General features: G+C 33.8%; 2 protein-coding genes across 8 annotated transcripts; one reads left to right on the top strand and one right to left on the bottom strand.

The window, feature by feature from the left end:
• Positions 1-1,927: 1,927 nt before the first annotated feature.
• On the top strand, positions 1,928-4,655 carry LOC104908059 (staphylococcal-like nuclease CAN2). Of its 4 annotated transcripts, none has more exons than XM_010697126.4 (9): positions 1,931-2,247; positions 2,426-2,481; positions 2,793-2,907; positions 3,007-3,117; positions 3,219-3,406; positions 3,486-3,542; positions 3,626-3,707; positions 3,998-4,066; positions 4,148-4,655. In XM_010697126.4, exons 1-9 carry the CDS (start codon positions 2,098-2,100, stop codon positions 4,244-4,246), a joined length of 927 nt encoding a protein of 308 aa, XP_010695428.1. In that variant the 5' UTR covers positions 1,931-2,097; the 3' UTR covers positions 4,247-4,655. The 4 variants fall into 4 exon arrangements, 3 of the variants coding, with proteins under 3 accessions (XP_010695437.1, XP_010695428.1, XP_010695420.1); XM_010697118.4 differs by having other exon boundaries at positions 1,935-2,247; positions 3,626-3,785; XR_792126.4 differs by lacking the exon at positions 4,148-4,655 and having other exon boundaries at positions 1,928-2,247; positions 3,616-3,707; positions 3,998-4,065.
• Positions 4,656-4,750: 95 nt separating this feature from the next.
• On the bottom strand, positions 4,751-8,113 carry LOC104908080 (hypothetical protein). Of its 4 annotated transcripts, none has more exons than XM_010697158.4 (4): positions 7,476-8,110; positions 6,054-6,123; positions 5,892-5,977; positions 4,751-5,193 (listed from the first exon to the last, which is right to left on the bottom strand). In XM_010697158.4, exons 1-3 carry the CDS (start codon positions 7,836-7,838, stop codon positions 5,928-5,930), a joined length of 483 nt encoding a protein of 160 aa, XP_010695460.1. In that variant the 5' UTR covers positions 7,839-8,110; the 3' UTR covers positions 4,751-5,193; positions 5,892-5,927. The 4 variants fall into 4 exon arrangements, with proteins under 4 accessions (XP_010695460.1, XP_010695454.1, XP_057248722.1 ...); XM_010697152.4 differs by having other exon boundaries at positions 4,751-5,158; positions 7,476-8,109; XM_057392739.1 differs by lacking the exon at positions 6,054-6,123 and having other exon boundaries at positions 7,476-8,113.
• Positions 8,114-16,365: the final 8,252 nt, after the last annotated feature.

Here is a 16,365-nt window from a genome sequence, read left to right as displayed (position 1 = left end):
CACAACCCATTACAAGCGAGATGTCTCCACCGTTTAAACGAGTTTATATAGCAAACAATTTCGTTTATATAAAATATGTTTTTCTTTTATTTAATAAAATAAAAATTTGTTATTCTTGTCATTATATGTCTTTTCATTTGATTAGATGGAAAATTATTAGCGTTATCTTTTTCGAATATTTCATTTGAACTATTTTTTATATATAAGAGAGAAAAATATATTCCATAACTTAGCGAAAGCACCTATAGCATGAAAAGAAGAATATAAATAGGACTGGCAATGAGTCGGATTGAGTCAAGATAAGGCTGGTTGGTGGGTTAATGAGCTGAAAACCCCCTGACCCAATCCGACTTGTTAACTTAAACAGGTTGAGAATTACAACCCAACCCAACATTTATGATAAACGGGACAACCTTCAGGTCGACTCGTTTATGTTTTTCGTGTTTTTTCTAGAAAAAAATAAAATAAATAACAAAGAGTATGTCACAAAGTAACAGTAGGTAGCAAGTCAACCTTAAGCCATTACATAACCATATGTTAGATATCGTTCAAAATTAATAGAGTTGTTCAAAATCAACAAAAAAACAACCCAACTGTTATTCAAAATCAACACCATTACAACTCCATAATCAATTGTTCAACATTAACTGTAATGAGTTAGGATTTTTTTATTTTTTAACTTTCGATGTGGGCAATCCCAATTTTTGTAACTATGAAATAAGTTAGGGTTTTTAGGTTGTTTGCATATGGGTTAAAATCATGTCAAAATTTTCAACCTGACCCAACCCATTTAATTAAACGGGTTGGGTCAGGTCGAGCAATTTAATTAAACAGGTTGAAATTTCGACCCAACCCATTATTAATAGGTTTGGATCAAGTTTGTGGGTTGGGTAATATTTTTGCCAACTTTAAATATAAATGAAAAAGGGAGAATAAGGCGGTGTATCTTGTTTTGGCTTATCGTAATTTGCCTAAATTTATTAAATCTTATTTTGTGAGTGTGTCACTTGCTTATTTTTGGTCTGAGCTCAATTTATCTTATCTGAACTTATTAGTTTTCATCCGAACTTTTTCTTATTGTAAGAACTGAAAATAAATTGAACAAAACTAGGCCTAAAGGGGAAAAAGATGAAAAAAAGGGAGGGAAATTGAAACTTGATTTATAATGCTAGATGTATAGTACGAAGGGGTCGTTTGGTTCACTATTTTGGATTTCAAGAAACGAAATCAATTACCGATTCCCTTTCTTCTTGTTTGGTTCAACACCTCATCAATCCCTTACCATTACTTGATGGTAATGGATTCCCCCAATTTGTTACCTTCCCTCCCCCTCAAGTAACAAAATCCATTACTTGAAGTTAATGGTTACCCTTTATTTCCATTACTTGGCTTGAACCAAACGCTCAATAAAGATAACCATCTTTTTTACCATTCCCCTCCTCTATGTGTATCCATTCCCTTTTCATTCCATATCTTGAATCAAACGACCCCTAAGTGTGTTCCCAAAACGAACACAATGTTCATTTAAAATAACAATAATAATAAAAAAATTCTATATCAAAAACAGCACTAAAAAAAATATAATCACATTGAAATCAATTATATTAATGATCAAAACTCTACTTTGACAAGCATAAAAGTCATACATATAGATTTAGAAAAAAGAGAAAGTTACACTATTTTACACTTTAAAATTTTAATGCCATGAATGATGAAGCTCTCTCAAGATATAAAGCTAACGCTCCTCAAAGTAACGTCACTCTCACTCCCATAATCTCATACATTACAGTTATTATATTTTTCGTCCGTTGACCAAAGTACTTCAATTTGATGGGGGAAAGTATTTGTATTTGTATTTGTATTGTAACAGAAACAAATATCCAAACAAACAGCCAATCATATTCATATCTACCTTCCTCAGATTCCTTTCTTTTCCCACAAATTATACTACTACTACTTCTATCTATCTAACTCTCTTCTTACTCCTCTTTTTCCTCTTTTCTTCTTTCAGTCTTCACCAAACACACCATATACTCCCCAGTCTGGCAGTTCCCACAAACAGAAGCCTTAGCTCCTAGCTCATAAAGACAACAAAGAATGGGAAACGCCCTCAGATTTCTGTACAAGAATTGCTCCCAGCCTACCACCACCGAGTCGCAGTCGCTTGGTCCCCACGGCGTTTCCGCCCAAAACGTCGGAGTTTCTGCCTTAGCTCATGATATCCTCCACTTTGAGGTCACATCCCAGGTAAGCAACTGTATTCCTTTTTAATTCCAAAGTAATCCTTACTCAACAAAACACAAAAGCACTAACTATTCGGATCAAGATATTCTATTCACCTGCAATGAAAAGCAGATTCTGGATCCTTGATGATCAGATGAAGAAAAATGGAGTAGCTGATTTGATGTTTATTTTTGAATTTTAGGTACCTGAAGGTCTCAGTAAGCATGTTGTATCCTCAAAGAAAGCTCAATCTAACTGGTAATCATGCTCTTAATAGTTCATTCTTAACTAGTAACATAACCTCAAAACTCACAATACCCAGATGCTGGAACACTTTTCCTTAGACCAAAAACAGACAATTCTACCTGATATAGTGCTATTAGTATGTCCAACTCTTGGATCTAGCCCACAACCTAATTACCTAAAACCATACTCAAAAGTTGCTACTTTATTGCGAGATATTAAAAGTTGATCCCAGAAACATAAGTTGTTATCCGTACAAATCAAGAAGTCGACCGCAATCTCGCAATTAGATCGCGAGACTGTCTCATATAAATTTTATATTTCAGGTATAAGAAGCTTCTACAAGCATGGAAGCAAGCCAAGCCCCCACCAAGAACCCCTGAGGAAACAGCAAGGCTCGTCATTGAAACCTTGAAACGGCACCAGAAGGCAGATGTTGAGGTAATATCCACACCAAAAATTTCTTATAATAGCATGTTTTGAGGAAATGAGACAACATACTAAATACAATTCTAATTCCTTGCGATACTTAATGAGCAGGGCTTACTTGCCTTCTATGGCTTGCCTTTACCTCATACACTAGTCGAACTGTCCACTGGAGCGCCATCCACATTGCCTAATGGGGTGAAGTACGAGCTCCATACTTTACCCGTAAGACCCTTGCTCTTTCTCTTGCTTTAATTCGGAAAAAATGCCTAAAACAAGAAACTTTAACTTAAAAACAAAAATCATCTAACAATGGATGGAAACAGGTGGATGTAAAGGCAGTAGCAGATGGAGATACCATAACTGTGTATGTCAGTACTACAGATCCTCGAGAATCGTCTTCAGTTCCTAAAGAAGTGCAGCTTGCAGCAATTCAAAGGTCAAAAGCACGTGCTGAGAGAAATTATCCCAAGGCAGATGCACTTCATAAGAAAATAACAGATCAAAATTACAGGTTTTTTTTCCCGAATCTTTGTCTAAAAGTCAATGAGACAAATGAAATAGGAACTCAATGAATTTATCTATTGTCACAGGGTTATAAATATTCAAAATGAGGAGATTCTAGCGAAGAAGTATCGGATTCGTTTAAGGTATTAAAAATTCATGAAAAGATGCAGTTGAAAAGAACTTGAGCTATATCTACCAACTTTTAATGTCTGTTAGAAGAATTCAGGGGAATAGATGCACCTGAGAGTGCAATGCCATATGGGAAGCAGGCGAAAGAGGAGCTGGCTAATCTTGTACAAGGAAAATGCGTAAGGATTCTTGTCTATGAACAAGACCGTTATGGTCGCTATGTAGGTGATGTATACTGCAATGACATATTTGCACAGGTATTCACTCCCTTGCAAATATACTCCTTACTCCATGACAAATCTTATCACCCGTTTCAAGGAAAATTATGTCCTAGTGTTGGGAGTGAGACAGCAGTGTGCTCCTTCACCTTAATAATAGTACCATTCCATATCTTTGTTTCTATTTCTTAGTTTCCCACTCGTAACAAATCTTAACAAATCTTTTAAGCTGACTTGTCACACAATACCAGGAAGTGATGCTGAAGAAAGGACTTGCATGGCACTACACAGCCTATGATCGCCGTACAGAACTAGCTAATGTAAGTAAACCATCATATACTTAATATTAAACACATATCAAAACGCTTCTGCTCAATGTACATTAATGATCATTAACACAGTGGGAAAAAGAGGCACGGGCTAAGCGAGTTGGGCTATGGGCTTCAAAAAATCCAGAAGAGCCATGGGAATGGAGAAAAGACCAGCGGGAAGGAAGATAGAGAACTGCTAGTGAAAGTGAGAAACAAGGTGCACTTCCACAACTTTGATGGAAGCAGCGTTAAAGAAGACAAAAGACAAACAAAGTAATCAGAGGAGTCTCCCCTTCAAAAAAAAAAAAAAAAAAGTAATCAGAGGACTTATTTGTACAGCATGCAATGCTAATTGAATATTATGTAAAACCTATTGCTATTTGCCGTCGGTATTTACTAAAATCACCTGTAATTTTTCCTTTAAATACCCCCGATACCCCTCCCTTTCACCCTACTCTTACTCTCTCACCTCTCATCCAACTTCACCTCACCTCTCGCACTACCAAATACTCCTGTGTTTAAGCATTATCTTATTGGTAGTAATAAACAAGCATGAATATAGAAGGGTACAAAAGAAATTGGAAATTTTGGTCAGCAACTTTAACATTTCACAGTTTGATCTTAAATACAGTACTTCATATGCAAAAATGACCAAAAATTTGCAATTACAGCAGGGGAGACAATGTTCACATATAATGAAATAAAACCTCAATTTATTCAATGGAGAGTTTCTCTATAGAAAAGATTCATAGGATTTTAAGTACATACATTTACATTTGACACTTTATAGATTTAAGAATTGTAAATGTGGCAGGCTTGAGAAAGACTACAAGAGTAAAATTACAAGCAGTGCAAAACAACTAATCAATAATCAGAACCTGATGAGATTAGAAAACGACACAATCCCTGAGCAACTTCATGAAACAAATGGCACAGTTTAGTAAAAAGTATCATGTATAGAAACTATATATTTGGTCTGACACCAACTGTAACGACAAGATAGAAAAAAAACAAATTGCAGATCTTGGAAATGCTTAAGTGCTTGCCACCATATTTCCATAATGAAATCCACCACATCGTTGTTAGTTAGATGATATATATCTGTTTCATACAAAATGGAAGCAAAGGACCATCAACTGCAGATCAAAATAGTAGCCACTACGTTATAAATTATAGATGTTGCACCTCTATCCAACGAAAATACAAGGAAGAAGTTGACAAGATGAATTATTCTGGTATAAATAAGAAAATTTTGAACTCAGTATGATGATATTCTGGTACAAAAAGAGAAACAATGAACTCAAGGTCTTTGGAGGGGTAAGGTCCACCATTTCATAAAAACAAACTGAAAGTTAGAGGAGGTGGATGTCAATATCTCAACGATCCAAAATTATATAAGATCAATCTTGTAACCAGCAAATTCGAATTTATGTTATTCAAACGCAAGCTCAACAGGGAGAGTAAGAAAGCTTGATTCACACAGATTTTTACTCAATCATAAGTCTGAGTCGACTAAGTAATCCCTCTATCACAAGGTGCGAATAAGTGACTAAACACGCGGATTAAGAAAAAAACATAAGCTTGATAGTTGATAATGATTCAATAAAAAAAAACCCTTGCCTAATGTTAGAAACGCGGACTATTAGTCATCAATCAAAGGAAAGAGCCAACAGAATTCATCAAGCCATCTTTCGTCAGATATCTTTTTAAAGGAAATTTTTTTTTGCTGAAAACAAAATACTGCTTTAACAGTCGAATACACAAATGAGGGACATGATAAAAACTATCTATGGTCTATTTTGATAAAAGTAGAAAAGAAACAGAACCAACTCACGATGTGATACTCATTCTGCCTGCAAGATAGATGCCTTTAGCTGGCATTTTTGATATCCTGTGACTCTGAGTCACTTGCATTATATCCTGTGAGAAAACAAAAATAAGCAACGATTAGCTCCAATTATTCATAATATTAACCCAATCTGATAACAGGACAGACCTGGCTGTTTATCGCTCACTCTCCATGCAGAAGACCGGCTCTTAGAAGCTCTAGTAATCCAAGTACGTCCCTGGTTTACAAATGTAAAGTAAATATCGGTAACACTACCAGATGCTAAAAGCTACTCTTCATCTCAACAACTCAAACTTAAATATAATCAGTACCACTTCACAACAAATATTGATGTGTAACAAATTAAAAAAACACCAGAGTCCAGGATTACTCACCTAGAAATCCATATTCAATAACCCATTGTGTTTAGCAATTAGCATCACCTAGATATCAGGCTTACCAGCTTTGTATTAGAAAAGAATGAGACACTACAAGGCACAAAAACTTTCCTAATCGAGGCAAATGTGTGTGTCACACATATGAAGCACTATTTTTATGCAAAAATGCTTACAGACATACAAAGAAGAAGAAGAATGATGAGAGGGGTGCACAGTGAAGCTAAGATGCACCTCTTTATACTCATCATGCCCATGGTTGCTCAAGGTGACGACACTAGCAACTTGGCGGTTGGCATCTCATTGCACTATAACCAAGGTGTGCTTTCTAGGAACTTATGTAGCATGTAGATTATAGAAACTAACAAGTATGATAATAGCATTTACCCTTTCACACACATAATGCCAACATGCTTCCTGCAATAGACTACCCTCTAGCATTTAAGCAACTTCGCAGCAACGGAGGCCTGACAGGTACGAGTTCTAGTAAACTCAACTTTAAGCTATTTTCTTGCTTTTCCATAGAAAAAAGCTGCTAAAGAGGCCAAATTTGACTTATTTGAGTCTCCTGCTCCATGTTTATTTCCCCAAATATAACTAGCAAACAGCCTTATTCCAAATAAATTCGGCTCAGAATATTAAGCAGCTGAAGGGGAAAATATGCCAATGCTAATTGCTAGGAGGCGGTTTCTCGATTCCATCCCTGCTTCCGGAGGAATATCCGGAGGTCCAGTACACCACCAGCACTCTTTAGAGAACACAGCTAGGGAAATGCATCATTCAGTCTACCCTTTTTGTTCATAAAAGCCTATATCACTTCAATTCAACAACACACCTCTTACAACTAAAGTGAAAAGCTTGACTAACTACATACCTCTAAGAAAGCTGATTTTTCCAAACTACTATGCACTTTAAAGAAAGTTTGCCACTCAACCTTGAAGAACCCATCTACACACAAGTACACAACCATATGAACTATATGTATTCCTCCAACTCCTACTTTCTTGAAGGATCAAACAATGAAACAAATAACATCCAACTTTTATTCTGTTACCCCACATCATAAACTTACCCTTCTAGAATTAGCATCAGTTCAAACAAAAATGTACATACAATACAACAAAACAACAATACCCTGTAAAATTGAATTGCACCCAAAAATAGAATTCTTTAAATAAGCTAAAAAAGATCAAACCTTTTCAGTGTTTTTGGGAACACCATAACCACTATTATACATTTGACCCACCAAAACCTGCATTGCAGTGTCACCATCTCTAGCCTCCTTAAGTGTATCTTGGAACCACCTTCTCGCGCAATCCGAGACAACCTCTGCTAAGGGTACCCGAGTTCGACTCACTGAGCTGTTCTCCATCTTCAGGCTGAGTTGGGCCGAGTCAACTCGGGACATTTTTGTGGGTTCTGTTGCTGATTTCGGAATTGAAGTAGAAACTTTGTTGTTTGATGTGGGTTTTACTTGTTTTGGTGGGAAGATTTTTTCTGATGTGATTATTCTGGCAAAATTCTTGAGTCCTGCAGTTGAAGGCAGTGACTTTCCCATCTAGGAGAAACAAAATCTGGGAAATTTGATTGAGTGGGTTGGAAATTATTTGTTTTTATGGGATAAATGAGGGGTTAAATTAAGGTATTTTTGGGGGTGTAAAGTAATGTTTATCATTTCTTACCTGGTTTTCATGGCGGAAAACTGGAAGGATTTGAGCTTTATTGAAATAGAAGAGAGAGAATTATGCATAGATTTGATTGAGGTTATTGCAACTTGCAAGATGCAACTCGTTTTTTTTTTCCTAACTCAAGCGAGTTCTGGAATATTTTGGGCCAACTTTTGAAGGTTCAAGTAATACTTCGGTTGTGGGTTTGGGCCAACGTGTGGGATTAAGTCCCTATGTTTTTCTTTTCATGACTAATAGTCTTTACGGCCTGTTTGATTGTTGGTTATGAATAGTGATAATGAAAATGAATTTTTATATAAATTTTTAAAGCATATCATTGTTTATTATTATGGTAATACTAATTTATCCTAAAATGCTTATTTTTCTTTTTTAATTTTCATTCCCATCTAAAACCACTTTGTAGGTGGTGATAAGTGGTGATGAGTGATAACGAACACAATCTTAGGGGTAGGGATGGCAATATCCAGTGGATATCCAGTAACCCGCTCCATCCTGTTTAAATAAAAGGGTGAAAAATTGTAATAAACGGATTAAGATCGGGTGAATCGGGTGACGGATTCGGGTATGATGCGGGTGAACATTTCTCATCCATCACCCGGTTAAGCTCCCGACCCAATATCCATCCATTTAATTTTTTTTGTTCAAACTCATATTTTTTAAACTCGTATTGTTGAAATATTGTTGTCGAGACTTTATTATTGTGAAGACGACTTCCTAAAACTTGTATGGTGCGACATCACCTTTTCTTTATGCTAAAAATATCGGCGTATTTATTTATGATTTCGAAAAGTGTAGTTGAAAATTGAGTACATTATTTTTTTACTAGTTATAATCTAAATTTGATATTTAGGTTTTTCACCCGTTAATCTCCCGACCCACCCGAATCACCCTGTTGTGATGGATGGATGGATTTCGGGTGATGAGTAAAGCGGGTGACGGATGGATGGATGAGAGTCAATCTAACTGGGTGATGGATGCGGGTGATGGCTCACCCGACCGAAATCCCACTCGTTGCCTTCCCTACTTAGGGGTGAGATTGTTTCCCCACGGAAAAAAAAACGAACACAAAATTAAAGGTTGAAATTGCCTCCTCATGAAGATTTTAAGGGTGCTTCTCTCGTAACATTACACTTAAAGTTCGTTACTATTACCACCATTTATTAAATACTACCAAACGTATTGTTAGAATATAGAGGATTAAAGTTTGATTTGAGTTTAGAATTTAGTGTTTTAAGGTTTGGGGTTTACGGTTTAGGGGTTTACTAGTTATATGGTTTAAGTTTAGGGTTGTAGGGTTTATGGTTTTAGGAATTGAGTTTAGAGTTTAGGGTTTTCATATTGGGATGTATGATTTATAAATTAGGGGTTTAAAGGTTGGGGTTTAGGGTTTTGGATTATAGAGTTTAGGGTATCAAATATTTAGATTGTTTAGGGTCTTAAGGTTTATGGTGTAGGGTTTAGATTTAGGGTTATAGGTAGGATATTAAGCACTTACATCCGTCTTCACACATAATGTAACGTTTTAGATTTAGGGTTTAAAGTTTAGGATCTTAGGATTTGGGGTTTAGGATTTTCGAAAAGACTAACTAACTAGACACAAACATTTAACTCTAGAAAAGTATAAGTTCTTCTTTCTTCTATATATATAGCACATGCATAGTTGCTTCACATTGACATCAAGTATGCCCACAATGCGCCTTAGTTATTTTCGGGATGAATTGCTGACACCAGCCTGACATTTTGTCTATGTGGACCGAGGAAAAAGGGGACTCGTTAGGAAGAGGATTGTACGGTGTGAGAAGTAAGGTGATTTATCATTGTCGTATATACAACATTTTCATGTGTACAACACAAGTTATGCCAACGCGATGTTGTTGGAATCTCATGTTTATGCGAATGAAGACAAGTGGAGGTAAGTCTTTGCCTGCTAGGTAAGATACCTTCTTTTCTCAACTTAAATGCTTTGAGTTTAAGTTAGTGTTCATTGCTTAGTTGTAAATAGATATTATAAGTTTCTCCTAAGGGATAGAAAGAAGATAATAGCGGATTTCCCACAAAATAAATTCTACCAAAGCATTATCCTTTAATCATGATCATCCTCATTGCCGTTAAGAAGGATATTTGTAGTTTTTTTTTTTTTTATAATGGTAGGTCACGTGACCCGCCGGGACTAAGACTGACTCTGTTATTATCCATATACCTCCTCTCTTTCTAATGGATTCTAAATACATACTTTTTAATGAAACAAACAACTAAAAAAGTAGTGGGTTATCAATCCATACATATGGAGTTATCATTCTCATACCATTTCATTCAAAATACTTAAACAAGACGCTCCCTAAATCTTAATATGATTGCAATAGTCTACCATTTTTTCAGTCACACTTTTTAATACATAACTAGTTTTTAAGTTCGGGCTATGCCCTGAGTACTTATATTTTTCATCTAGTAATAATTTAATTTTAAAATAATTACACCACAAATCACTTGGTGTAGTGGTAAATGTATTTTAATACTTATTAATAAGTCATGGGGTCGATTCAAGATATCATTATATTTTTTCCATAAATATGATGACCAATATACTATTGGTTCATTGCACACGCATTAAAGCACACCCGAAGTAAATTATATACGCAATCAAGGAATTTGTGCTATGATTAACAATTTCACTGAACTTCTTTATCGGAGTTGCCCTATGACCTTTAAACTCCATCTTCTGATTCGTATTATGGAACAACAACAATATATATAAGATTTGATTAGCATCAAGAATAATTTGTAAAACTACCCCATTAGTTACGAAGTAAAGGACTCTCACGCACATTCATGGTGAATTTCAAAGGGGGGGGGATGGAGCAAGGGGATGACTGCAAAAAAGAAATAAAATAAGAAAAATAAACTTTATGGCTGGAAGTAGGAATTCATTGCCACATTACTAATTACAACACATATCTATAATTTTGTGAAATATGAATCACTAAAAGATGTTATATGAGATGGCGAGTCTTTGGAAATCCTTACCTGAGGTCAAGGGTTATTCGACCCCAAACTTTAGCATATTTATTTTTTAAAATAATAATCACCTGACTTATTGTTGATTAACAGACACGTGGCAAAATTCTAATGGCAGAATGACGGTGCTATGTGGCACATAACGCATTTATGCACACATTTTAATATATTTGTATAGATTTTATCATTAATAAACTTTGATTATCAAACAATAACATATGAATAAATTAGTGAGAAGATTGTGCTTAAAAAGCAATCTCTATCAATTAATAACATATGAATAAATTAGTGACAAGATTGTGCTTAAAAAACAACCCCTCAATCCCACACCCACCGGGAAAAAAAAACAAAGAAGAAGAAAGGAAAACAGTGAGAACATAAAGAATATTCGTATATATTGTTGGAACAATTTCTAAATATATGCTATATTATTCTTTTGTTCTTCTGGATGAAATTGGATGCCATATCCATGTTAAGGAACATCCACATTGCTGGAATGTATATGTACTGTCGAGTGAGAATATTCCTCGAATCTTGATCATTGATGTTTATAGTTTTTTTTTTCCCAAACTATAATTGGTATACATTATGTTGCTCGATACCTTTAAATGAAATCCAAAACAAAGAGTCACAATATGCCATTATTCTTTCAACTATACCATCTCACACTCACTTATGTACTTCCCTTTTAAGTGATCTGAAAAGGAAAAAAAGTTACTAGATCAGGTTTTGATTGGTGAGTAAAAATTATCAAGTATATTTTCTCATTATTAAGAGAAATAATTGGTCCAACTCCTTATAGGCTAAAGCTTACAAACTTATAAAGCATAACAGCTTATAGAGTACGACTGCTTATAGGTTGGGTATAAAGGTTTAACCGTCTAAAGGACAACAAGCCTAAAGGTGCATATAGCTAGAGATAAATTCCCCAACTTATTGTTGGAATGATGATTTAACCCTCCTAAAATTCAGGATGGTACTTCACTGCTCTACTGTCTCTTCCTCATAACTGTGAAGTATGTGAAAGAATAATTTTTTGTAATTCTTATAATGCAATTGGAGCTTATTGTTAGAAAAGAATCCATCGAGCAAAGATGTTGAAAACGTGATCAAAACTCTTGGGAATGAATATTGAAAAAGCTTATATGTTTAGTGATAATAATGGCTTCTTGAGGTAATTATATTAGGTTAAGAAAATAAATTGAATCATGTTGCATATGTAAATACGAAATTTAAGCTCATGTTAACCCACATGGTCGGATCCAAGAGCTCCAACACAAAAACATCAGTAATGGAGCAATGTTTGGCTCGATCATGACCAGTAGTTCAAACCAACGAAAAAAACACAAGACAGTTTTCCCAAACAAATGACTTAACCTACTCGGTTGAGCGAAGCACGACCAGTATCATGATTCATGTGTATATAAGGCTAGTTTATTACAGTAGTTTGAGGCTACTAGTAAAGAAATTGCTTCACATTGGTTGATCTAGTTGTTCAACCATGTGTTTTGTGATTGCTATCTAAACAAAGATTATGAGGTTTCTAAATATAATAATTTTTTTTATATTAAACTACGCATCACGTGACAGTAATTGGAGGCTACTGGTAAAAAAATTGCTTCGATCACATCGGTTGATCTAACCGTTCAACCGTGTGTTTTATGATTGTTATCTAAATAAAGATTATGAGGTATCTAAATACAATAAAGAATTTTTAGTTAAAATGTAATTAAGTACAAATGTACAATATAATATTAGACATTTCACATTATAAGTCAATAATGGGAGGTTAAGTAGACCCATATAATCAAAAGGCTTACGTGGAGAATGTGATGGACGGTGCACGAAGCTTTCCATGCAGCAGCATCTAGACAGCATAGTGGGTCTGAATCCCAATGAAAACTTCAACATGAAGATACTATGCACCAGCTACCAGCAAATAGACGATATTGTGGACCCCAAGGACAAAAACATTCAGATAAAATGATTCATGGAAAATCTTTCGGCATATGGGAATTTTATACGTGTGAAATGGGCGTGGTTTTATACAGATAAAATGCTTGAATTGCTAATGGTACGCACGTGTGCTAGTTCATGTGTTTATTGAACAGCTCAGCCCATCGAGGATTTAACACGTGCATGCCTTAGCTTTCACAAAGTAGTTCTCCCGTTTAACTTAATTTACTCACTTCACTCGAGAATTCTCTTCGACATAAAACAACTTAGCTGAATTGAGCTGAATTGAACTTAATCGATTTAAATTAAATTGAATGTAATAAATGTATAAATAATATTTAAATAATAATAATATGAATATTAAATAATAATTATAATAGTAAGTAATAATAATTAATAATGAATAATAATAGTATTTTGGATATTTTTGAATGATAATTATAAATAAATAATATTAACAATAATGATAATAATGATAATTAATAACTATTATTTTATATTATTTGTATTAATATATTATACTTTATGATGATTATATAATAACAATAATATCTAAAAAGTAAATTAATATTACTATTTTAATAATTAAATTTAATAATATAATAACATTTAATAATAACAAAAATAATGATTGGGTCGAACCGCGCAAAATTGCATCATAAACCGTTTTGACGCGATTTGATTGGTTTATGGGCTAAAAAACGTGGGTTTATTTGTGCTTTTGACCTAAACCATGTTCCTTCTAATAATAATAGTAATAATAATGAGTAAAGCTATATTATTTTAATGTGTATTATTGAATTTTATCTTTTTAGGTATTTTTTTTAGTAGCATGTGTTAAGGCACTGCTCTTTTGGACTTATTTTCAGTTTGGTTCAGTTAATTTCAGTTCAGTTCAATTTCTCTCTGCAATTTAATTTCTCCTAATTCAGTTCAGTTAATTTCAATTCAGTTGATTTAAGTTCAGTTCAGTTAAGTCTCTCGCAGTCCAAAAGAACATAGCTTAAATAGGTTAATGTATGATGCATTAGGATGACCATAAAACAAAAACGTTGCAAATTGGACTATTGGAGGTAGTAGATAGTCTGAAACAGCATGTTTTGGAGTAATCTTGCATTATGCCATTATGATTTATGATGAATTGACGATGATGCTTATGCCAAAATCCAGTAAATCCTGTAAATGTTATTTAGATATGAAATATATGATGTTGATATTCACTATATGCCATGCCTTTTTCTCTTTTTCTTTAAGGGACAACATATGTCATTCTTCAAGGTTGTATTGATGTAGAGACATAGAGTTCAATGTTGTTAGTGTATATGCCAATTTGACGCCGCCCCATTCCTTAGAGTCAGGGATGGCATGCATCCAAAAGCAAGCAAGAGTCCATTCACAGAACCAGCCAACAATTTTTTTTTTCCACAGAACCAGCCAACAATTATCAATTACTAATTGTATCACTTCATTTTTCAAAAAATAAAATAAAATTTCATCACTTGTAAATGTGGGATTTTTTTTTTTTAATAAACCAACAAAAGAGGTTAACCGCTAATAAGTGTTTGGATCAGGTGGTAAAACGATTGTTACAACTTGATCATAAGTTTTGCATTTCGATCTTGAAAATTAGTAATGCGTCATACTTATTGGATAAGTCAAAACTTAGTAAATTTTGATTGAAAATCGAATCATGTCTCAATTATTGCCTTTTGATAAATAAAAGTCAATCGACATAATATAACAAACTTCACTTTAACAAAAGTAATTAAGCGTAATATTTTCGATTAGTATGCTTAATTTTGATTAAAGCAAATAACTCAAGAGTCACAAGTAATCCAAAAGTGTCAATTTGTGGGTCTTTTTGGCGTAGCATTTTTCGCTTTATGCCATTGTAATTAGAAGGATGTCTATTATCTTTGCCCTTAAGATAATTGGTGAAGCAAGTCATAGAAGACCAATTGCTAGTTGATACGAATTATAGATAAAGTCCAAAGTGTAGTTGGAATGGGTCAATTGCGGCGGATCTTGTCATATGATTATATGAACTACTCCCTCCGATTTTTTATGTTTTATGCAATTTTCTCATATGGACGATTTTTTAATGTTATATGCATTGTGCTTTATTTTATTTTGGGACACTCTCTCCAACCTATTTTTGCTTTTTGACCCCACTTTTCCTTACTTTTTCCATCTTTCTTTACTATTCCCCTTTTTACACACTCTCTTTCCAATCTATTTTTGCTTTTTGACCTCACTTACATTATAATAAATTATTCCTAATTTTTCCCCCAAATAATAAACGCACAAAACATTAAAAATCGGAGAGACTATGCATCATTGCGTTACTGTATAACATAAAACTATAAAAGATTTATCTATATTGATTACCATTCTTACGATGATTCGTGGACAAAATTCTTAAATAAAAACAATACGACTCATGTAGTGTTACATCTAAAAAACAGAGGTAATATAAATTGTATTATATCTACTCAAATCTAAATATTTATCATTTTTTATTTTACGAAAATTCTTATCATTTTTCTTATACCTAAAATAGTTTTTCTTTTTTGAGCCGGATATACACAAAATAGTTCGTCAATGTATGAATCCTACGAGAAATGATAAACATCTAATTGTTAGATGTTTGCCAAACATCTAGCAATAATGTGGCAACATGTGAGTGGTACACATGTCACTATATTGTTTATCCAACAAATTACTTTTTCCAATTTTTTAAACTTGTATATCTCAAAAAATATATTTTGGAAAAAAAAAAAAAAACAATATTCATATATTTTTTATTCTCTACAAAATAGACATCCATCTTGATATAATTTCATCATATTTTTATTTTACTCTTCTCTATCTCTTATTTAGATATGTAAAAAAAAATACGAACACTATCTGTTTATACACAAACATAGTGTGAGTTGCATAAACACTAGTTATAGTTACACGAACACTAGTTCTAGTAGCATGAACACTGTATATTAGCATCGGAATCTTCTGACAGTGTCCAATTAAAAATACGAACACTATCTGTTTATACATAAACACTATTTTTAGTTGCATAAACACTAGTTATAGTTACACGAACACAAGTTGTAGTAGCCTGAACATCATATATTAGCATCGAAATTTTCTGACAGTGCCCAATTTTCGAAATTACTTTTTTGTTTGACTGATAACTTTTTTTCATGTATATTGACAATTTTACCCCTGCTAGATGTTTATAAACATCTAGCAATTAGATGTTTATCATTTCTCTGAATCCTACTCCCGTTCTTGTATCATTATTCTAGTATTAGTAGTACCTTTAATGATACCTCTAGCTAGGAGTTCAACACATCGACCATATTAGTGGCGACTGACTAGATGTTCATCTGTTTTTTTTTTTTTAATAGAATGAGATGTTGAAATGTA

This window comes from Beta vulgaris, chromosome 2, assembly GCF_026745355.1.
Source record: "Beta vulgaris subsp. vulgaris cultivar EL10 chromosome 2, EL10.2, whole genome shotgun sequence".
NCBI classification, from domain to species: domain Eukaryota; kingdom Viridiplantae; phylum Streptophyta; class Magnoliopsida; order Caryophyllales; family Amaranthaceae; genus Beta; species Beta vulgaris.
The sequence above is the reverse complement of the archived record's forward strand: the minus strand, read 5'-3'. Positions and strand labels throughout refer to the sequence as shown.